The sequence below is a fragment of the Dendrobium catenatum genome, unplaced genomic scaffold (genome assembly GCF_001605985.2).
Source record: "Dendrobium catenatum unplaced genomic scaffold, ASM160598v2 fragScaff_scaffold_1063, whole genome shotgun sequence".
NCBI classification, from domain to species: domain Eukaryota; kingdom Viridiplantae; phylum Streptophyta; class Magnoliopsida; order Asparagales; family Orchidaceae; genus Dendrobium; species Dendrobium catenatum.
The window spans coordinates 871,504-887,278 of NW_021319525.1; the positions used below are offsets into that span (position 1 = coordinate 871,504).

The window sequence follows — 15,775 nt, forward strand, 5'->3', positions numbered from 1 at the left end:
GAAGCGTGCAAGTGAGATCCAACATATGTCTATGTTTGCGTTCAGCCAAACTGTTTTGTTCCGGTGTATAAAGGCAACTGAGCTGATGAATAATGCCGTTATCCTGAAGAAAAGATTTAAATGCGGTGCTGGTGAATTCGCCTCCGCCGTCGGAGAGAAAGATCTTGGGTTTGGTGGCGTGCTGATTTTGAATTAAACTACAAAATAATTGAAACTTTTTGAAAGTCTCTTATTTAGAATGTATTTAATAGATCCAAGAGAATCGCGTAAAATCGTCAATAAAAATGACATAATAACGGTAACCATCTAAAGAAAGATCTGGAGCAGGACCCTAGCCATCCGAGTGGATTATCTCAAAAGGCATAGACGCCACAGAAATATTAGTATTAAATTTGAGTTTGTGGCTCTTTACCACATTACAAGATTGACACAAGAAAGAGGGAGAAAAATATCTAAAGTTAGGAATGTTTTTTGCAAGAATGCTAAGAATACGTCTGTGAGGGTGGCCAAGTCGATCATGCCACTGTTGAGCGGAGGAAACAGTGGTGTGAAGAGCCGTCGGTTGATGCTCAGGAGCCGACATAATGTGATATAAACCGTTATGGAGATGTCCACGAAGAAGTGGTTGATGATCCTTGATATCCTTAATTTCAAAACCATTAGTATCAAACGTAATAGAAACATAGTTATCAGAAATTAATTTAGAAACTGAAAGAAGATTGCGGGTAAGGGATGGAATGTGAAGAAGATTACTTAAACAAAGCTTATGGTTTATGTCCGGTAACGGTAGCAAACCTTGGCCGGAATTTTGTATTGGCAAATTTGAACCGTTTGCGGTCGAGATCATGTCCTTTCCTTAGTAGTTGGTCTGGTTAGAAGGTTGGAGATGTCTGGAGTGAGGTGCGTTGATGCTCCAGAATCAAGAATCCAATCTTGAGTAGGATACAAAGTGGGTTGAGTAATCATAGCACGAAGTCCATTGATTATTGTTGGGGCGTACTTAAAATTGTAATTGTGCCAACAATTTACGGCAATGTGGCCGATTTTGCCACAAATTTGGCAAGTCGGACAAGCAGTGTTAGGAACAGAACCGGGAGTATTTGGTGTTGAAACAACTGGTTGTGAGTTGACATTGGAATTCTTTGAAGAACGTTTTGAATTGCGACCGCGATTCTGATTGTAAAATGATGCATGAAGTGCGATAACAGTAGAACCGGTAGTAGAATCTTTAAGAATATCTTGATTGATATGTATCTCTTCGCTGCAAAGAAGAGAATACATGTTATCAAGATCGGCGGGAAGAGACGAAGTTCTTATAGCCGTTTTGAATGAATTGTATGTTGACGGAAGCCCGTTTAGGATGTAAAGAACGATGTCTTCCGGATCAACTTTGGAGCCGGAGGCAGCGATATTGTCGATGATGTGCTTGATTTGAGAAAGATATTGTTGCATGCTCATATCTTTCATTTGAATGTGGTGGAGCTCATTCTTGAGCTGAATGACGCGAGAACGACTTGTTGGTTGAAGACGACGTTCAAGAGTTATCCAAACTTCATGGGCGGTGGTTGAGGTGATTACATAAGGAAGAATTGAGGGAGATATGGTGGAGAACAATGCTGATATCAGGTTGTTTTCAACAAGGCTCCACTGGATGTAATCTTGAGATGCTTCGTCGGCCAGTGGATTTGTCTTTCTGATAAGATGTCAGGCATATCCGTTGGCCGTGAAGTGCTGGAGAATTTGAATTCGCCAAATGGCATAGTTGTCGATGGTGAGCGGATGCGGAAGCAGATTCTTGATATTTGAGATAAGAAATTTAAGGGCTGCCGGAATAGATAGATCAGAGGAGTAGATACTGGCAAGAGTAGAGGAAGAGGGAGGGAGGGAGGTTGTAGAATCTTGATCCCCCATTGTTGGCTCTTGATACCATGTAAGGTAGGCCAAGAGAAAGGGCCACAGAGAACAACTAGGAAACAGAGAAGAAAGAAATGATTTGATTAATTCATCAAGAGAGAATACATAGTACAATATATAGACTAAAATAGGTATACTAGTAAATACACATATGACTAGGATAACAATCATAATCCGCATGCTAACAGAAAACAGTTGAACCCGTATTGTTTTTTGCTTGACCCGTTAAGGGATTCTCTATCTTATATCTTCATAGACCTGCTTGTTATATTCAAAATCATCGAAACAAATGTTTTAATTGCTGGTAGAGTATTTCAAAATTTTCTTAGGGGCTGTTTGGTTGACTGATAAAGAATTTTTTATTTTATTTAATTTGGATGAATATAAAGGGTTTAGGACTTTTTGTTTGGTTTGAAATAAATTGATTACAATATAAAGTGAATAATGGTGGCTAGGGTGGCCAGAGGCGATGGCCAGCGGTGGTGACCGACGGCAAAGGTTGGCGGTAGTGGCCGGAGGTGGCTAGCCAGCAAGCAGATGTGGCCAGCAAGGGATAGCAATGCCTTGAGTTTGCTATGTATTTGAAAAACGCCTGAATCTAAGGAAATCTAAATACACAAAAAATGAACTAAAATTGATTACACAGTATTGTTTTACTTTATCTTGAATTTATTTTTCATTCAACCAAATAGTTAAACTATCAAAATCCTTGCATTTGGATTACTCTACATCCTAAATGCATCAAACCAAACAGCCGCTTAAGCTAACTAAACACTTTCTCTATACTTTTACAACGAATATTAATTTCCTTAACGAGATTAAGGCTTTGTTTGGAACAACATTTTTATTTCTTTATAAAATAAATTTTAATACAAAATTTCTTAAATTTAAAATTTTTGCATTAAAATATTATTTTAGAAAACGACAAGGCAGCTGCCCCAAATGGAGCCTAAATGAATAAAATATAAGATTTATATGCATTAAGTAGTTATAAACGACACAGTTGTTCACTCAAATAAAAATAAAATAAAATAAAAAAAGAAAGCTTTTGAGCTGAAAGTCTACAGCTGATCGTTCTCAAAAACAGGGGCAGTTTGGAAACAATTTTATTTTTTTGTTTTTACCTTTTAATTTTAAAAATGTTGGTTTGTGATATTTATCGCTATTATAATTTTTTATTTTAAGAACATATCATTTTACATTAAAAAAATATTCAAAATATTTTTTATATATTTTAAATATTTTGAAAAACTATCACCATCATCAATTTCCACCGCTAGTCACTGCTTGTGATCCTAGCAATCACCATCTCCACCGACAATCACAGTAGACCACCAACAACGAACCAATATTGTCGATGACCACCACCACAATCCCCTCCGGTAACAGCCACCACGATCACAAATTAATTTATTCAATATTCAATAAAAATAAAAACAAACTAAACTTCTACAAGCACCGTCAATAAATTAAATTTTTTGAAAGCTATGATAAAACAGTGGCAAAAAATTATCCCAAATGAAATCTAAGAGATTGAGTATGTCGATAAACAAAGCACTAGCAATACCAGATTTGAGGGATTTTGTGAGCCTTCTGAAACTAATAATTAGAGAAAACAAGGATTAAAATGGTCCAAAACTTTTTTTGTAAGGATCAAAAATGGTGCTAGAAGAACCAATTTGGTATCTCAACTCTTTAAAATGCATTATCTTTTTTGCATTTAACATTTAATGTTGGAGTTAATATGTGTTAAATTATAATGGTATTTTAGGTCATTTTTTATTAAATATTTATTAAATATAATTTTAAATAATTATAATTTTCTAAAAAAATTATTTAAAATGTTTTATAATAAAAAATTAATAATATTTTTAATAAAAAAAAAATAATAATTTTAGTTTAAAATTTCAAAATTTTACCAATTCATGTTTTATAAAATATGATTTGTAAAACTATGGTGTGGCTAAGTTTAAATAATATCTATTGCATATGATTTCTCTAAATAAAATAAAATAACATATTTTATAAAATATGACTAAAATTTTTGAAAATTAAAACATAATATAATTGTTATTTTTTTTATTAAAGAGAACATTTAATATTTTTTATAATTACTTTGAAAATTATATTTAATAAAGAAATAATGAAAATACTCATATAATTTAACACCATTAATTCTAGCATTACGATGTTAGGACAAAAAAAATTTCATTTTAAAGAGATTGATGTACCAAATGATCCCTAAAAAAAGTTAGAATATTTTGTACCCTCACAAAAAAATGAGGAACATTTTTCTCATTTTCTCCCAATAATTATTATAAAATTGAGTGTTTGTATTTCAAATAACTATTACTTAGTGCTACTTTTTCATCATTTTTTTTTAAAAATTATTAATATAAGTTATTTTTTGCAACAACAATTATTTTTTTCAGTGGTTCTATGGTTTTGGTGCGACTCTATAGTTTTTTTTCAAGTTTTGAATTTTTCATGTTAAATCATTATGTTTGTTGCGGGCTAGAAAATACGCTGGCGATAGAGGTTTAATTCTGCGTCTTAGCGTTGAACGGATAACTAGCCTCGCACACAGAGAACACAAGATTTTTTACTGGAAAACCCTTGAAAAGGGAAAAAACCACGGCCTAGCACCAATTGAAAATGATTCCACTAGAACTTTGAATCGGTTACAAAAGTTGAATCACCTTCAGGGGTGTCAGATTACAACTGGTTACTATCAAAAAAGGAGTCGGGTGTTAGACCCAGTATCACTTGGAAGATCGGATGTCGATAGTCCGGACGTTGAAGCTGAGCGTGGTGTCTGAATGTCGGGCCTTGAGTGACGTCGGTCTTCGCAGGACGTCGGGTCTTTGGAGGACGTCGGCCTTAAACAGAACGTCGGGTCTCCAGCAAGGAGTCGGGTCTTCAGCCAAGGAGACCGTCGGGTCTTCAGCAGGACGTCGGGTCTTCAGCAGGACGTCGGTCTTCGCCAAGACGTCGGGCCTTAGGCGGGCGTCGGGTCTAACAGGTCGTCGGGTCTTCAGCAGGACGTCGGGTTCTTCGCAGGACGTCGGGCCTTAAGTAGACGTCGGGCCTCAGCAGGGACGTCGGGTCTTTTAGCAGGACGTCGGGCCTTCAGCAGGACGTCGGGCCTAACAGGACGTCGGGCCTTAAGCAGGGACTCGGGCCTTAAGCAGGACGTCGGGTCTTTCAGCAGGACGTCGGGCCTTAGGCAGGAACGTCTAGTCTTCAGCAGGACATCGGGTCTTCCGCAGTGGTGCAACAAAACTCCGGCGAGGCTTTTGGCGGTGGTCCGGCGAGTTCCTGCGTGGTCGCGCGTGCCCGGCGAAGACTCCTCGGTGTCCGGCGGTGGCCCGGCGAGACTTCTGCGGTGGTCCGGCGTGGCCCGGCGAGACTCCTGCGGTGGTCCGGCGGTCGTCGGAAGAGGAGCTCCCTCCTCTTCTTCCTTCTCTTCTTTCTCCTCTCTCTTGCCTGGATCCCCCCCCCCCCATTGTGATGAAGGAGGGCTCTATTTTATAGATTTTCTGGAGTGGCATGCCGTAAATAGTGGTGAGATCAAAGGGCGAAAGGCAGTGGTTTTAATGGATGGCCATTAGTGAACCCTTCGACATGCACCGTATTGTTCAGACATTATGAATGCCTTAGTGATGTCGGAATTCGGAGATCTTGGGTCTCGTTGGATTCGTCTCTCGAGCCGTTCGATCTCGAGTATATAGCTCGTCAAAATCGGAGTCGTATTTTGGTAACTCGAAATTGTGGTTTTGAACCTTCCAACAGCGCATTCGGGTCATGATTTGGGGCCCATTGGGCTCGGATTTGGGCGAATTTCGGTGTCGTTGGATTTCGTATTTCCAAGACGCTCAGTTTGACAATAAGCTCGCTGAAATCGGAGTTCGGGTGCTCCCAAAATTAATTTTTGAAGTTTCCAACTAGCTTTTGCCTCGAGATTCGTGCCCGATCAAGCTAATTTTGTGATGACGTATCAATGTTCTTTCTCATTATTTTCTTCTTCTTTTTTCTGTTTCATTGCGTATTTTACTTCCCAACAAATTTGTATTATTCTTTAACAGTGATTCATTCTAATCAAATTTCTTCCAATATTATCAGCACCATAGAACTTGCAAGCTTAAAGATAAAGCACAAGATCGCCCATTGGCTACAACTTCAAGCCGATTCGAAAGTTGATTGCTAACTTCACTTTAGGTCAGTATGAATAGGGCATTAGCCTTTTATTCAATCATGTCTCAAAAGAAAGTAGCCACCCTTGAGACTTCCATTCTTTAAGAGAGTCAAGATGCGTGACAAAAGAAAAAGCTACTAGCTAACAATCCACAGATCAGGATAACGGCAATCGAGCACATACTTCAACTCAAGAGTGAACGAGATCCATCCCACCTCCACAATAGTTAGAATTGAATGCATCGATGACCAGAACGTCGAGTTACACAAGGAGCTGGAGCAGGCATTTTCATATATATTTTTAATATAGTTTAAACATTAAAAAGACATGTAAATAAATATTTTGAAACACATGTAAATCACCAAAAATAAAAAAAAAAATTTAAAAATGGCAAAAAGGCCCTTAATTTTGAGTTCAACATTCTATTCTAACCCATCAGTAAAAGAGGGAAGACAAACATCAACCCCAAATACAGTTTATTACACCATAGGATAACTAACAACAACAAAATCATACAATGAAATCTACCAAAAAAAAATAATAATAATACTAAATAAATACTAATCTAATTGCATATTAGACTGCTAAACATTATAAAAAGTAATAAGAAAGAATCACCAAATGAATCTGTAAGCGAAACCATTAATCAGTTAGTTACCTCTCGCAGGTTCAGCAATGGCTTCTGGTGGTGGCTTTATATACTTTCCCAGAGATTTTTGCCGTGTCCTACCCCTTATTCTCCTAATCTTCTCCTTGCTTTGTTGCTTTCTCTTCTCCTTCTGGTGGTGCCGAATGCTCCTTTCCCGGTCATAGATGCCCTGCCAAAAGACCTCACCGGTCGAGGGCCACAGCCATCGCCGGTTAGGGTGGTCGGAGTCGTCGGATTCCTCAGCTAATTCCTCATCCATGCTTTTGAGAGTGGAGAATAAGAACCATTTGATCCACATTTTGCCTCTCCTTCTTTTCAATTGGTGCTGCTCATGCGTTGCTCCAGTTTCTGGATTCACATAAATGATCTGCCGTGCGCTGTGGTAAGCCCACACGTTGATGAGTAGCTCCAGCATTCGAGAGTAGCAATGCCGATCCTGGTTACCGCATACCAGCGCATTAGTATTTTTATGATTTGTAGTAAATAATTTTTTAAGATTTAGGCTGAGTGATTTAGGCTTCCTTTGAGACGGCTTTTTTGATGCTTCTTAAAACAACTTTCTAGTACAAATTTTTAATTTTTATACTAAAAAGATGTTTTGAGCAGCAATAAGAAAGCCGTCCCAAACGAGATCTTAATGGAAGAATGGTTTATTATATTGAGATTCACATGGTGTTTTAAATAGGGTAATGTTAAAGATGAAATAATGATCGAGTTTAATGGATGAAGAGCCATCAGCTTAAGAATTTAAATAAATGGGTAAAGACTACCATAACTTTTATATTAGTACACCTTTTTCACCTCTAATGTAGGACTAATGTAGTATTTTCTTGTGGATCTCAACAATATTCCCTTCACCTCAAATGAGAGGCACTAAATTCTCACCCTCCTAACAACTAATATCAGAGCTGTTTAGGGTAAAATGTTCTCAGAGTTCTGTAGCTTTCAATAGTTTTGATAGCTATCAGTTGAGAGCATAATGAAATGGACCTTCCCAAAATCACTGGATGAATGCTACATGGGTGACAAGAGGCATCAGATCTTGAACATCCTACATCTCTGTTCGAAGCGACAAATGGCAGAGACTCTCCAAGCAATGTTATTTCAACGGCTTCTAGGAGCTGGGGAATAACACCATAAAATGTCACTTGAAACTAGAGAATAAAGTAATACTTTTCAATGTTGCCTTTTTAACTTTTTAAATTTTGTTTGAGACAGCTTTCTTATTGCTTCTTAAAGCAACTTTCTATTACTACAAGACTATTTTAAGCAATAAGAAGGCCATCTCAAACGGAAACTTTAAGGAGTTAAAAATAACTCAACACTACAACTGTGTTGCTAGGAAGAGGGGAGATGGTCAACTCAAACATGTGATATGACAAGCTATGTCCAACCAGGAGTACATTTCATTGGTCTGGTCTATTTGGTTTACAAATTTGTTAAGTCAATTAATTTTGATTCTAAAATTAAAAAAGTCAACCAATTATTTTTTTTTTCAAATTGAACTAAACATAACCAAATTTTAGTTTGGTCAATTCAATTCGATTACTGATGAATCAAAATGTAATTAACTTTAATAACAAACATAAATAACTTTTGCTTAACTAACTAAAATATCAATCCAACCGAATCAAACTAACTTAATAAAATTTTATTTTAACTTAATAAAATTATTGATGAATCAAAATGTAATAAACTTTAATAACAAAAATATTTTTTAGAGTAAGATTTTTGATCTTAAGTTTTTGTCTATACATGAGCATATATATATATATATATATATAAGTTAGCCAAACAAAGAGATAGGAGTGGTAAAGATTTAGTTTAAGTGAAGTGTATTAAGGATGAAGATCAAAAAGTATTTTTCTTAGAAAATGATATTCAATAAAGGTAGATGAGATATTTTGCTAAACTTTTTAATGAAGAATGTGAAAATACGATTGACTTTAGTGACTTAAACGCCTAAATAAAAATAAAGATTTTTGTTTTTATCGGCATATTAGTAAAACCGAAGTTAGAGAGGCTTTAAATGAAGTGCGAAAAAGTTGTTGGACCTGATGATATTCCAATAGAGATATAGAAATGCTTAGGAGATGAAAGAATTTTTTGGCTTACTAAACTTTTTAATACTGTTTTGAAGACTAAAAAGATGTCAGATCAGTGGAGAATGAGTGTGCTAATTCCTATTTTTAAGAATAAAAGTGATGCACAAGAGTGTGCGAATTATAGAGGAATTAAGTTAATGTGTCATACTTTAAAACTATGGGAGTGAGTTATGGAGCGTAGGTTGCGGCGTGATACTAATGTTTCTGAAAATTAATTTGGATTCATGTCGGGTAGGTCTACTATGGAAGTCATACATTTATTGAAAAGTTTGATGGAGAAATATAGAGAGAATAAGGAGGATCTACATAGGATATTTATTGATTTAGATAAATCATATGATAAGGTTCCAAGAGAAGTGCTGTGGAGAGTTCTTAAAAAGAAAAGAGTTAATAACACTTATATTCAAATCATAAAAGATATATATGTAGGAGCTATTACTTGTGTTCAAACACAATGTTGTTTGACCAAGTATTTTCCTATTTCGATTAGATTACATCAAGGATCAGCCTTAAGTCCATATCTTTTTTGCTTTAGTAATGGATGTTCTCACTAGACATCAAGAGGATGTACCTTGGTGTATGCTTTTTGCTAATGATATTCTTCTTGTTGATAAGAGTAGAGAGGGAGTTAAAGGTAAACTTGAATTATGGAGTTCAACCTTAGAGTCTAAAGGTTTTTTCTTGAGTAGATCTAAAACTGAATATATGGAGTGTAATTTTAGTAGCAATAGACCTAGTGAGGGGATTGTGAATTTGGGCAATCAAGTCATTAATAAGAGTACACGTTTTAGATATCTTGGATTTATTGTTCAGAGTGATGGTGAAATTGATGGAGATATTATCAGTAGAATTCAAGTTGGTTGGTTGAAGTGGAGGAATGCATCAGGCTTGTTATGTGATAGAAAAGTCCCCATCAAACTTAAGGGAAATTCTATAAGATGGTGGTGAGACCTGCAATGCTTTATGGTGTCGAATGTTGGCCATTAAAAGAGAAGCATAATACTAAGTTAAGTGTTGCAGAGATGAGGATGCTTAGGTGGATGAGTGGCTTTACCCTTAGAGATAGGATATGAAATGAACATATACGTGAAAAGGTTGGAGTAGCTCCAGTTGAAGATAAGATTAGAGAGAGTCGCCTTAGATGGTTTAGTCATATTAAATGGAGGCATTCTGATGACCTGGTTAGGAAAGTTGATGTATTAGATTTGACTTATGTTAAGAAAGGTAGAGGCAGCCCTAAAAAAACTTGTTTAGAAAATATTAGAAATGATCTTTCTTTTTTAGATTTGATTGAGAACTTGATTTTTAACAGGACACGATGGCGAAAAAGGGTTCATGCAGCCGACCCCACATAGTGGGACAAAAGCTTGATGTTGTTGTTGTTGTTTTATCCAATCAATTAACACCACTTATTTAAATTTTTAAGGAAATAAGTAGAGAATGAATTATATATCTCAAAAGAGAATAGGCTTCGCTAAGTTCAAAATGCAATAACAACGGCAAAAGTGTTGATCGCATATTTGTGCATTCAAGGTGTCAAACAAATCAATTAAGATTGGTTTGATTTTACTTTTTTTTTTTTAATTTTATTCAATCAATGTACCCACTTAAATTTTTAAGGAAATTATCTTGAGAGAGCTGTACCTTCCCTAAGTTTAAAAGGCATAAACTACTTTGATGGTGCTGCTCATACATCTGTGCATCCAAGGCATCTATAAACATTCTGCAATTATTGAGGCAACGTTAGATCAAGTATTCTATTAACAAGTTATCAGCAAGAGAAAAAAAAAAGTATATGCGTATTACTATACTATTTTCTGGTAGCAGAAGTTCCAAGTGTTTGATGAACAAATGTAAGATAAAAGTTTCTCCAGACAGAAGTTATCAGTGCAATCTATACGCATAAATAATGCTATTTATCAGTGCAGCATATGCACAAAACAAGAGATCCAGTGAAGTTCAAAAAATAAAACCAAAATGAAACAATGAAGTTTTTGACGCATTAAAATTTAATGGAAAGAAAATTAACCAGCACATAACACTGGAAAAGTAAACACATGAAGCAGGTCAAGATCGTTTTACATAAAAAAATATACCTTGAAAACATGACAAACTCAAGAAAAGATCTCGTTGGTAATGCCCAACTATGCATGACAGACCAAGTGCCGCCAGTTTTAGGCATTGGGGGCAAAGCATCCAGGTCATGTGTTACACCATACATCTGCTGCAGAGCCTTAGAAACAGTAAACCTTCATAAAAAAAGAGAGATTGTTAGTATTCAATTCAAGCTGCTTAGACTAGTTTACAGCTACAAAAGAGGACGTGCATTTGGATTATATGAAAAAAAAAACTGAAAGAAGCCTTATTAATCAGATGAGATAAAGTGAAAATCAGTGAAAATTGTACTTCCAATTTTTCATGAACAAGAACTGAAGACACACCCAGCTCAATTGGAAAAGGTGAAGAAAGTCTTTGTAGTGACATGGTACCGTATCACCAAAAGAAAGCTTTAGCAAGCATCTTTGATTCTATTCCAGAAATAAGGTGTATTCACAATCACCAAAGGGTTGCATCAAATTAAAAAAAAAAAAAAAAAAGTGTAGTTACATAAAACTCACTTCAATTTGAGGTCTAGAGATGGTTTAATAAATGCAACATTACCGACTTTTCAAGCATGAAAATTCAATCAGTTGACGAATATAATATCAAATAGTACATAAGTGATATTAAAAATGGCTGTAAAACTCCAAGCTACAAAAAAAAGCAGACTCTAGCACAAAAAAGACAGAGGCCGATGAGAGAAAACATTATACAGTAATGCTCATGATACGAAAATTTTCATGACCAATCTACACACATAAGATAATGCACTTGACTAAAAAAAAAAGAGAGATAATGCACTTGACTGTTTTGATTAAACTAAGCATGGAAGTGATGAAACAACAAAGATATTATTCACCCACCAGGACGTAGGCCTACAGCGTTAAATAATTTGATCTTTTCTGTGAACATAAAATTTCCCCTTATGCGCCTCTAATAAAACTATAATCAAATAAACTACGTGAGAAAGAAATGCGGCACTGTAGAATACATCTCTAAATCCCCTCTTCCCAACTCACACATCTGCTCTATTTTTAGTTTTAAATATTTATCAGTACCAAGCAAAAGGGTCAATAGTAGAAACTATGAAAGAATGGGCACCGAACAAACCAACCAAGGCTCATTGAATTTCTTCATTTGTTGTGCATGAGGAAAAAGCTCCAGGTCATAATCGTCATTGGCCAGAGGCCACCAAGTGTATACCCTAACACAAAACACCAATTATTAGACACCAACTATTAGTGCATCAATGGGCTCCTAGGATGCGAAATCAAGAATTCCAAATAGTTGCAACCACTACACTCCACCTCTGAGATTTATTCTTCATTAAATGTTGTTCTCATGAGAGGAACGATTTTCAAATAAAATTTGCAAACATTGGTGTCTTTTCCTACAAAACCTGAAAAAGGGAGCGAACCTCATAGTTTTTCACATTGATCCACCACATAAAACTTCAATTTATAACCACCATTGCAATCACAACATTTTTGCCAACAACATAGGATGTTGGATCATGTTTTGCTTATTGGAGATGGTAACGACATCAATCGTTATCAGCCAACCAGCAAAGTTTAGGTTCAGGTAGGCTAGCCCAATGGCAGTGACCATCTAATCCAAATTTGTATAAATTTTGATGACGATATGGTTGTTATCGTTCATTCCTAACAAATGATGAATATGCTAATAACATGCTATTTGCTTGTTGATGTCATATCTATAGCAACGGGCTTCGAAGCTCATCCCCACCATCACTAGTACCTCCAATGTCGTTGCCCTCATCTTTATTGCCTCAGTGACAATGTTATATTAGTATTCCTTCAAAAGCTCAGAGGGGATGAACACATGTACTAAATTTATATTGATGGTGCAAGTTTCTCTTCTATGTTAGACCAGTGATTTTCTGCCAGTATTTTCTTTAAGCAATCACCAGAGCTTCTTATCTGCATCTGCCTAAAATTCATAAGTTAGAATGAGCGTGAATCTTTCATGCTCATTTCATGGGAATTCTTTCAGGCACACAACACTTTGTTTATTGGATAGATCTATCATTAGCTTGTTTCCTATTACTTGCAAACAAAGCTACATCATTATATGACCAAGGTTTTAATCCTTTGAGAATTATTTCGTTGGATTCATAAGTTCAAATACCATAAAATTAAGATTCACTCTTGAATTTGAGGAGAAAGAAGTGACAATATAAAACATTGCCAAATAAGGTCACTAAGGAAGGATGAATAATCAAAACCTGCAGTTTCCAGCATTTATAGCATCACAAAAGGACCAGAAACCTTGCTGCAGAGGATTTCTTGGATCCTTGTCCATACGAACCCAAAAATATAATGCATCACCATGTTTTTGTGCTTCAATGGACTCCAAGAGTGCCTTCTCAGCCTTCTTAGATAAGGATTCCTGTAATTATAAAAGAACTGGTTAATGCCTGATGTTCCTTTTTGGAAATAATCTGTAGCCAAGTTCATAATTTCCACGTTACTAGTTCTTAAAAGTGGAGCATCCCAAAACATGAAATTGATTAAATAAAATACATTTTTTAAAGAATTTAACTGAAAAGAAATATTACATGTAAGAAAAACTGCCAAAATGGAGCATTAATAAATAAACGAAATCTAAATGTTTTAAGGGATTCGAACCAGGCATCCTCTTTGGAGGCAACTATTACTTTGCCCTAGATCTGGTGTTGTATAGAAAAAGACAATTCCTGAACCAAGAAGCAACTTGGTTCATGCTGAACAGTTTTTTCCATGAAGATTGGATCGAAGTTGATGTATTGGGGAGAAAAAAATATAAAAAGATCTTCCAAGGATAATTGCTTCTCCACGCTAATATTTTAAAGCAGTTCATTATTAGCAATAATGATTCATCGAATATGAAATCTAAGAAACCACATTTAACTGTGAAACACATAAAAGGGGCATAGAAACGAAAGTAGTACGTCTGCTCGTAATATTGAGACAGCTGAAATTTCAAACAAAGCCTGAATTAGATGCAACATTTCCCAATGTTATGTGAATATGATGCATCTTGGAAGTAAAAACAAAAAACAAGGGAGAAGAAAAACATAGGAACACAAGATAATGGCTGTTTTTTTGTATTTCTTTTTCAAAAGATACAATTGATCTACTATTCGAGAAGTAGATCAGCTCTCTCGCAAACCCTAGCCGCCGCTAGGAGATTCACCAAATAAAACTACAGCAAACACAAATTCTGCATAATCCTGAAATCACCCCATAGTAAGCCCAAAATAGGCTTCCCCAACTCCCTCTCAAACAACCTACTTTCCCTAAACGATTCTCTAATTTGAATTCAATTTGGAACTCTTTTCCTAAATAATTCTCCCTCCCCCCAATTTTAATTAAAACCTTCCTAATTATCTCTCAATTTATTTTTCCTCCTTACATATTGAATTAGAGCTTTTCTGGGCCTCACAAAGGGGACCGAACCCCCCTCCTTATTCCTTGCTAGGCTCAGTTCTTCTAAACTAGGCGGGAGCCTTTCGCCCTTAGAGATCCTGGGCGTAATTGACACTTCATGTGCCCCTGTCTCTCCTCCGCGCACACCTTATACTCCTAGGGGTTCCAAAACAGCTTCCATGTCTTCTATCAAAGTCGGGGGTAGTGAAGATGGTGTGTGATTTCCTATCGCCTTTCTCAGCTATGAGACATGAAAAACCAGGTGCAATGTTGATGAAGTTAGTAGCCTCAATCAATAGGCCACTGCTCTAATGCATTTTAAAATCTCATAAGGCCCAAAGTATCGTGGGTACAATTTCTCATTCCTCCTCCCGATTAGTGTCTTCTGATTGTAGGGTCTCAAGTTTAAATAAACCTTATCACCTTGCTTGAAGTGTACTTCTTTTATGTGTCATCAATCTTTTTTTTCATGATTTGTTAGGCTCTCAACAAATGTCCCTTGAGCTTGGATAATATCCTGTCTCTCTCCTCTAAGTACTGATCAACATTAATTTAAGGTTGGATATATATTCCCAGATTTTAGAATTGAAGTTGCTCTCTCATTCAAGGTTGGGTCTGAATTCTCAACTTTTAAAATTGAAGTTGCTCTCTCGTTTTTACTTGTGCGAGTCTATCTTCTATATATGACTTATTTATCTTTCCAATACAATTCACATTTAACAATCATAAATTGTATTATTGTAATCACTTCTTGATGAATTAATAAATTGTACATAATGAAAAATGAATTTAATCCTATTATGGTCATATCAAATATGAGGTTGCAGTATATGAAATTTTTACTATCTCCTATGTCATAATTTGTGTATCTCACCTTGCTACGAATTTGTTCTCCTAGATCCTGCTTTCTTTTCCTTATGTACACCATCTCAATGAAGTTTTTCCTCATTCAACTGTAACCTTTTCTCTCTTTCAACTTCTTCTCAACCACCACTTCCTCTTTACCTTCCCTACTATTTCAGCAACAACCATAGCCCTTTCCTTCTAAATTCGGCAAACACAACAACACCATTACCTAATTTCAACCATTCTACAACAGCTCTTATCAAATTTAAGCACCCACAGTAGTTTTGATTTGTTTCAGATACCTGAATTTAGGTATTTGAAACATAAAAGAGTTGCTATAATGATGTTGTAATTTCTTAAATAGGTCTCTCAAGATTCTCCCACTTTGTACACTCCAGGTTGACCGTAAGAGGGGGTCAAAATGGGGTGTGACACTCGATTTGCTTTGAATCTCGGATCCCCTCCAGGTTCTATAGCTCCATCAAGTAGCCCAACCCTACTCCTTGTATCACCTTGACCATGGTTTTGAGTGAAACCA

The 15,775-nt window shown here is 36.0% G+C and overlaps 1 protein-coding gene across 6 annotated transcripts in view; it reads right to left on the reverse strand.

Annotated features, from left to right (window-relative positions):
* Window positions 1-6,515: 6,515 nt before the first annotated feature.
* The window catches only part of LOC110095176, a 49,577-nt gene continuing 40,317 nt past the window's right edge, over window positions 6,516-15,775 (reverse strand). For 3 of the 6 annotated variants that reach the window (XM_028698318.1, XM_028698320.1, XM_028698321.1), the window contains 5 exons: window positions 13,209-13,372; window positions 12,078-12,167; window positions 10,960-11,112; window positions 10,508-10,586; window positions 6,516-7,194 (listed from right to left, as the gene is read on the reverse strand). In XM_028698318.1, coding sequence (XP_028554151.1) covers window positions 6,760-7,194; window positions 10,508-10,586; window positions 10,960-11,112; window positions 12,078-12,167; window positions 13,209-13,372 — 921 coding nt within the window. In that variant the 3' untranslated portion in view covers window positions 6,516-6,759. Of the gene's footprint in view, window positions 7,195-10,507; window positions 10,587-10,669; window positions 10,758-10,959; window positions 11,113-12,077; window positions 12,168-13,208; window positions 13,373-15,775 lie in introns of all 6 variants that reach the window. The other 3 variants (XR_003701953.1, XM_020820607.2, XM_028698319.1) reach the window with 3 other exon arrangements.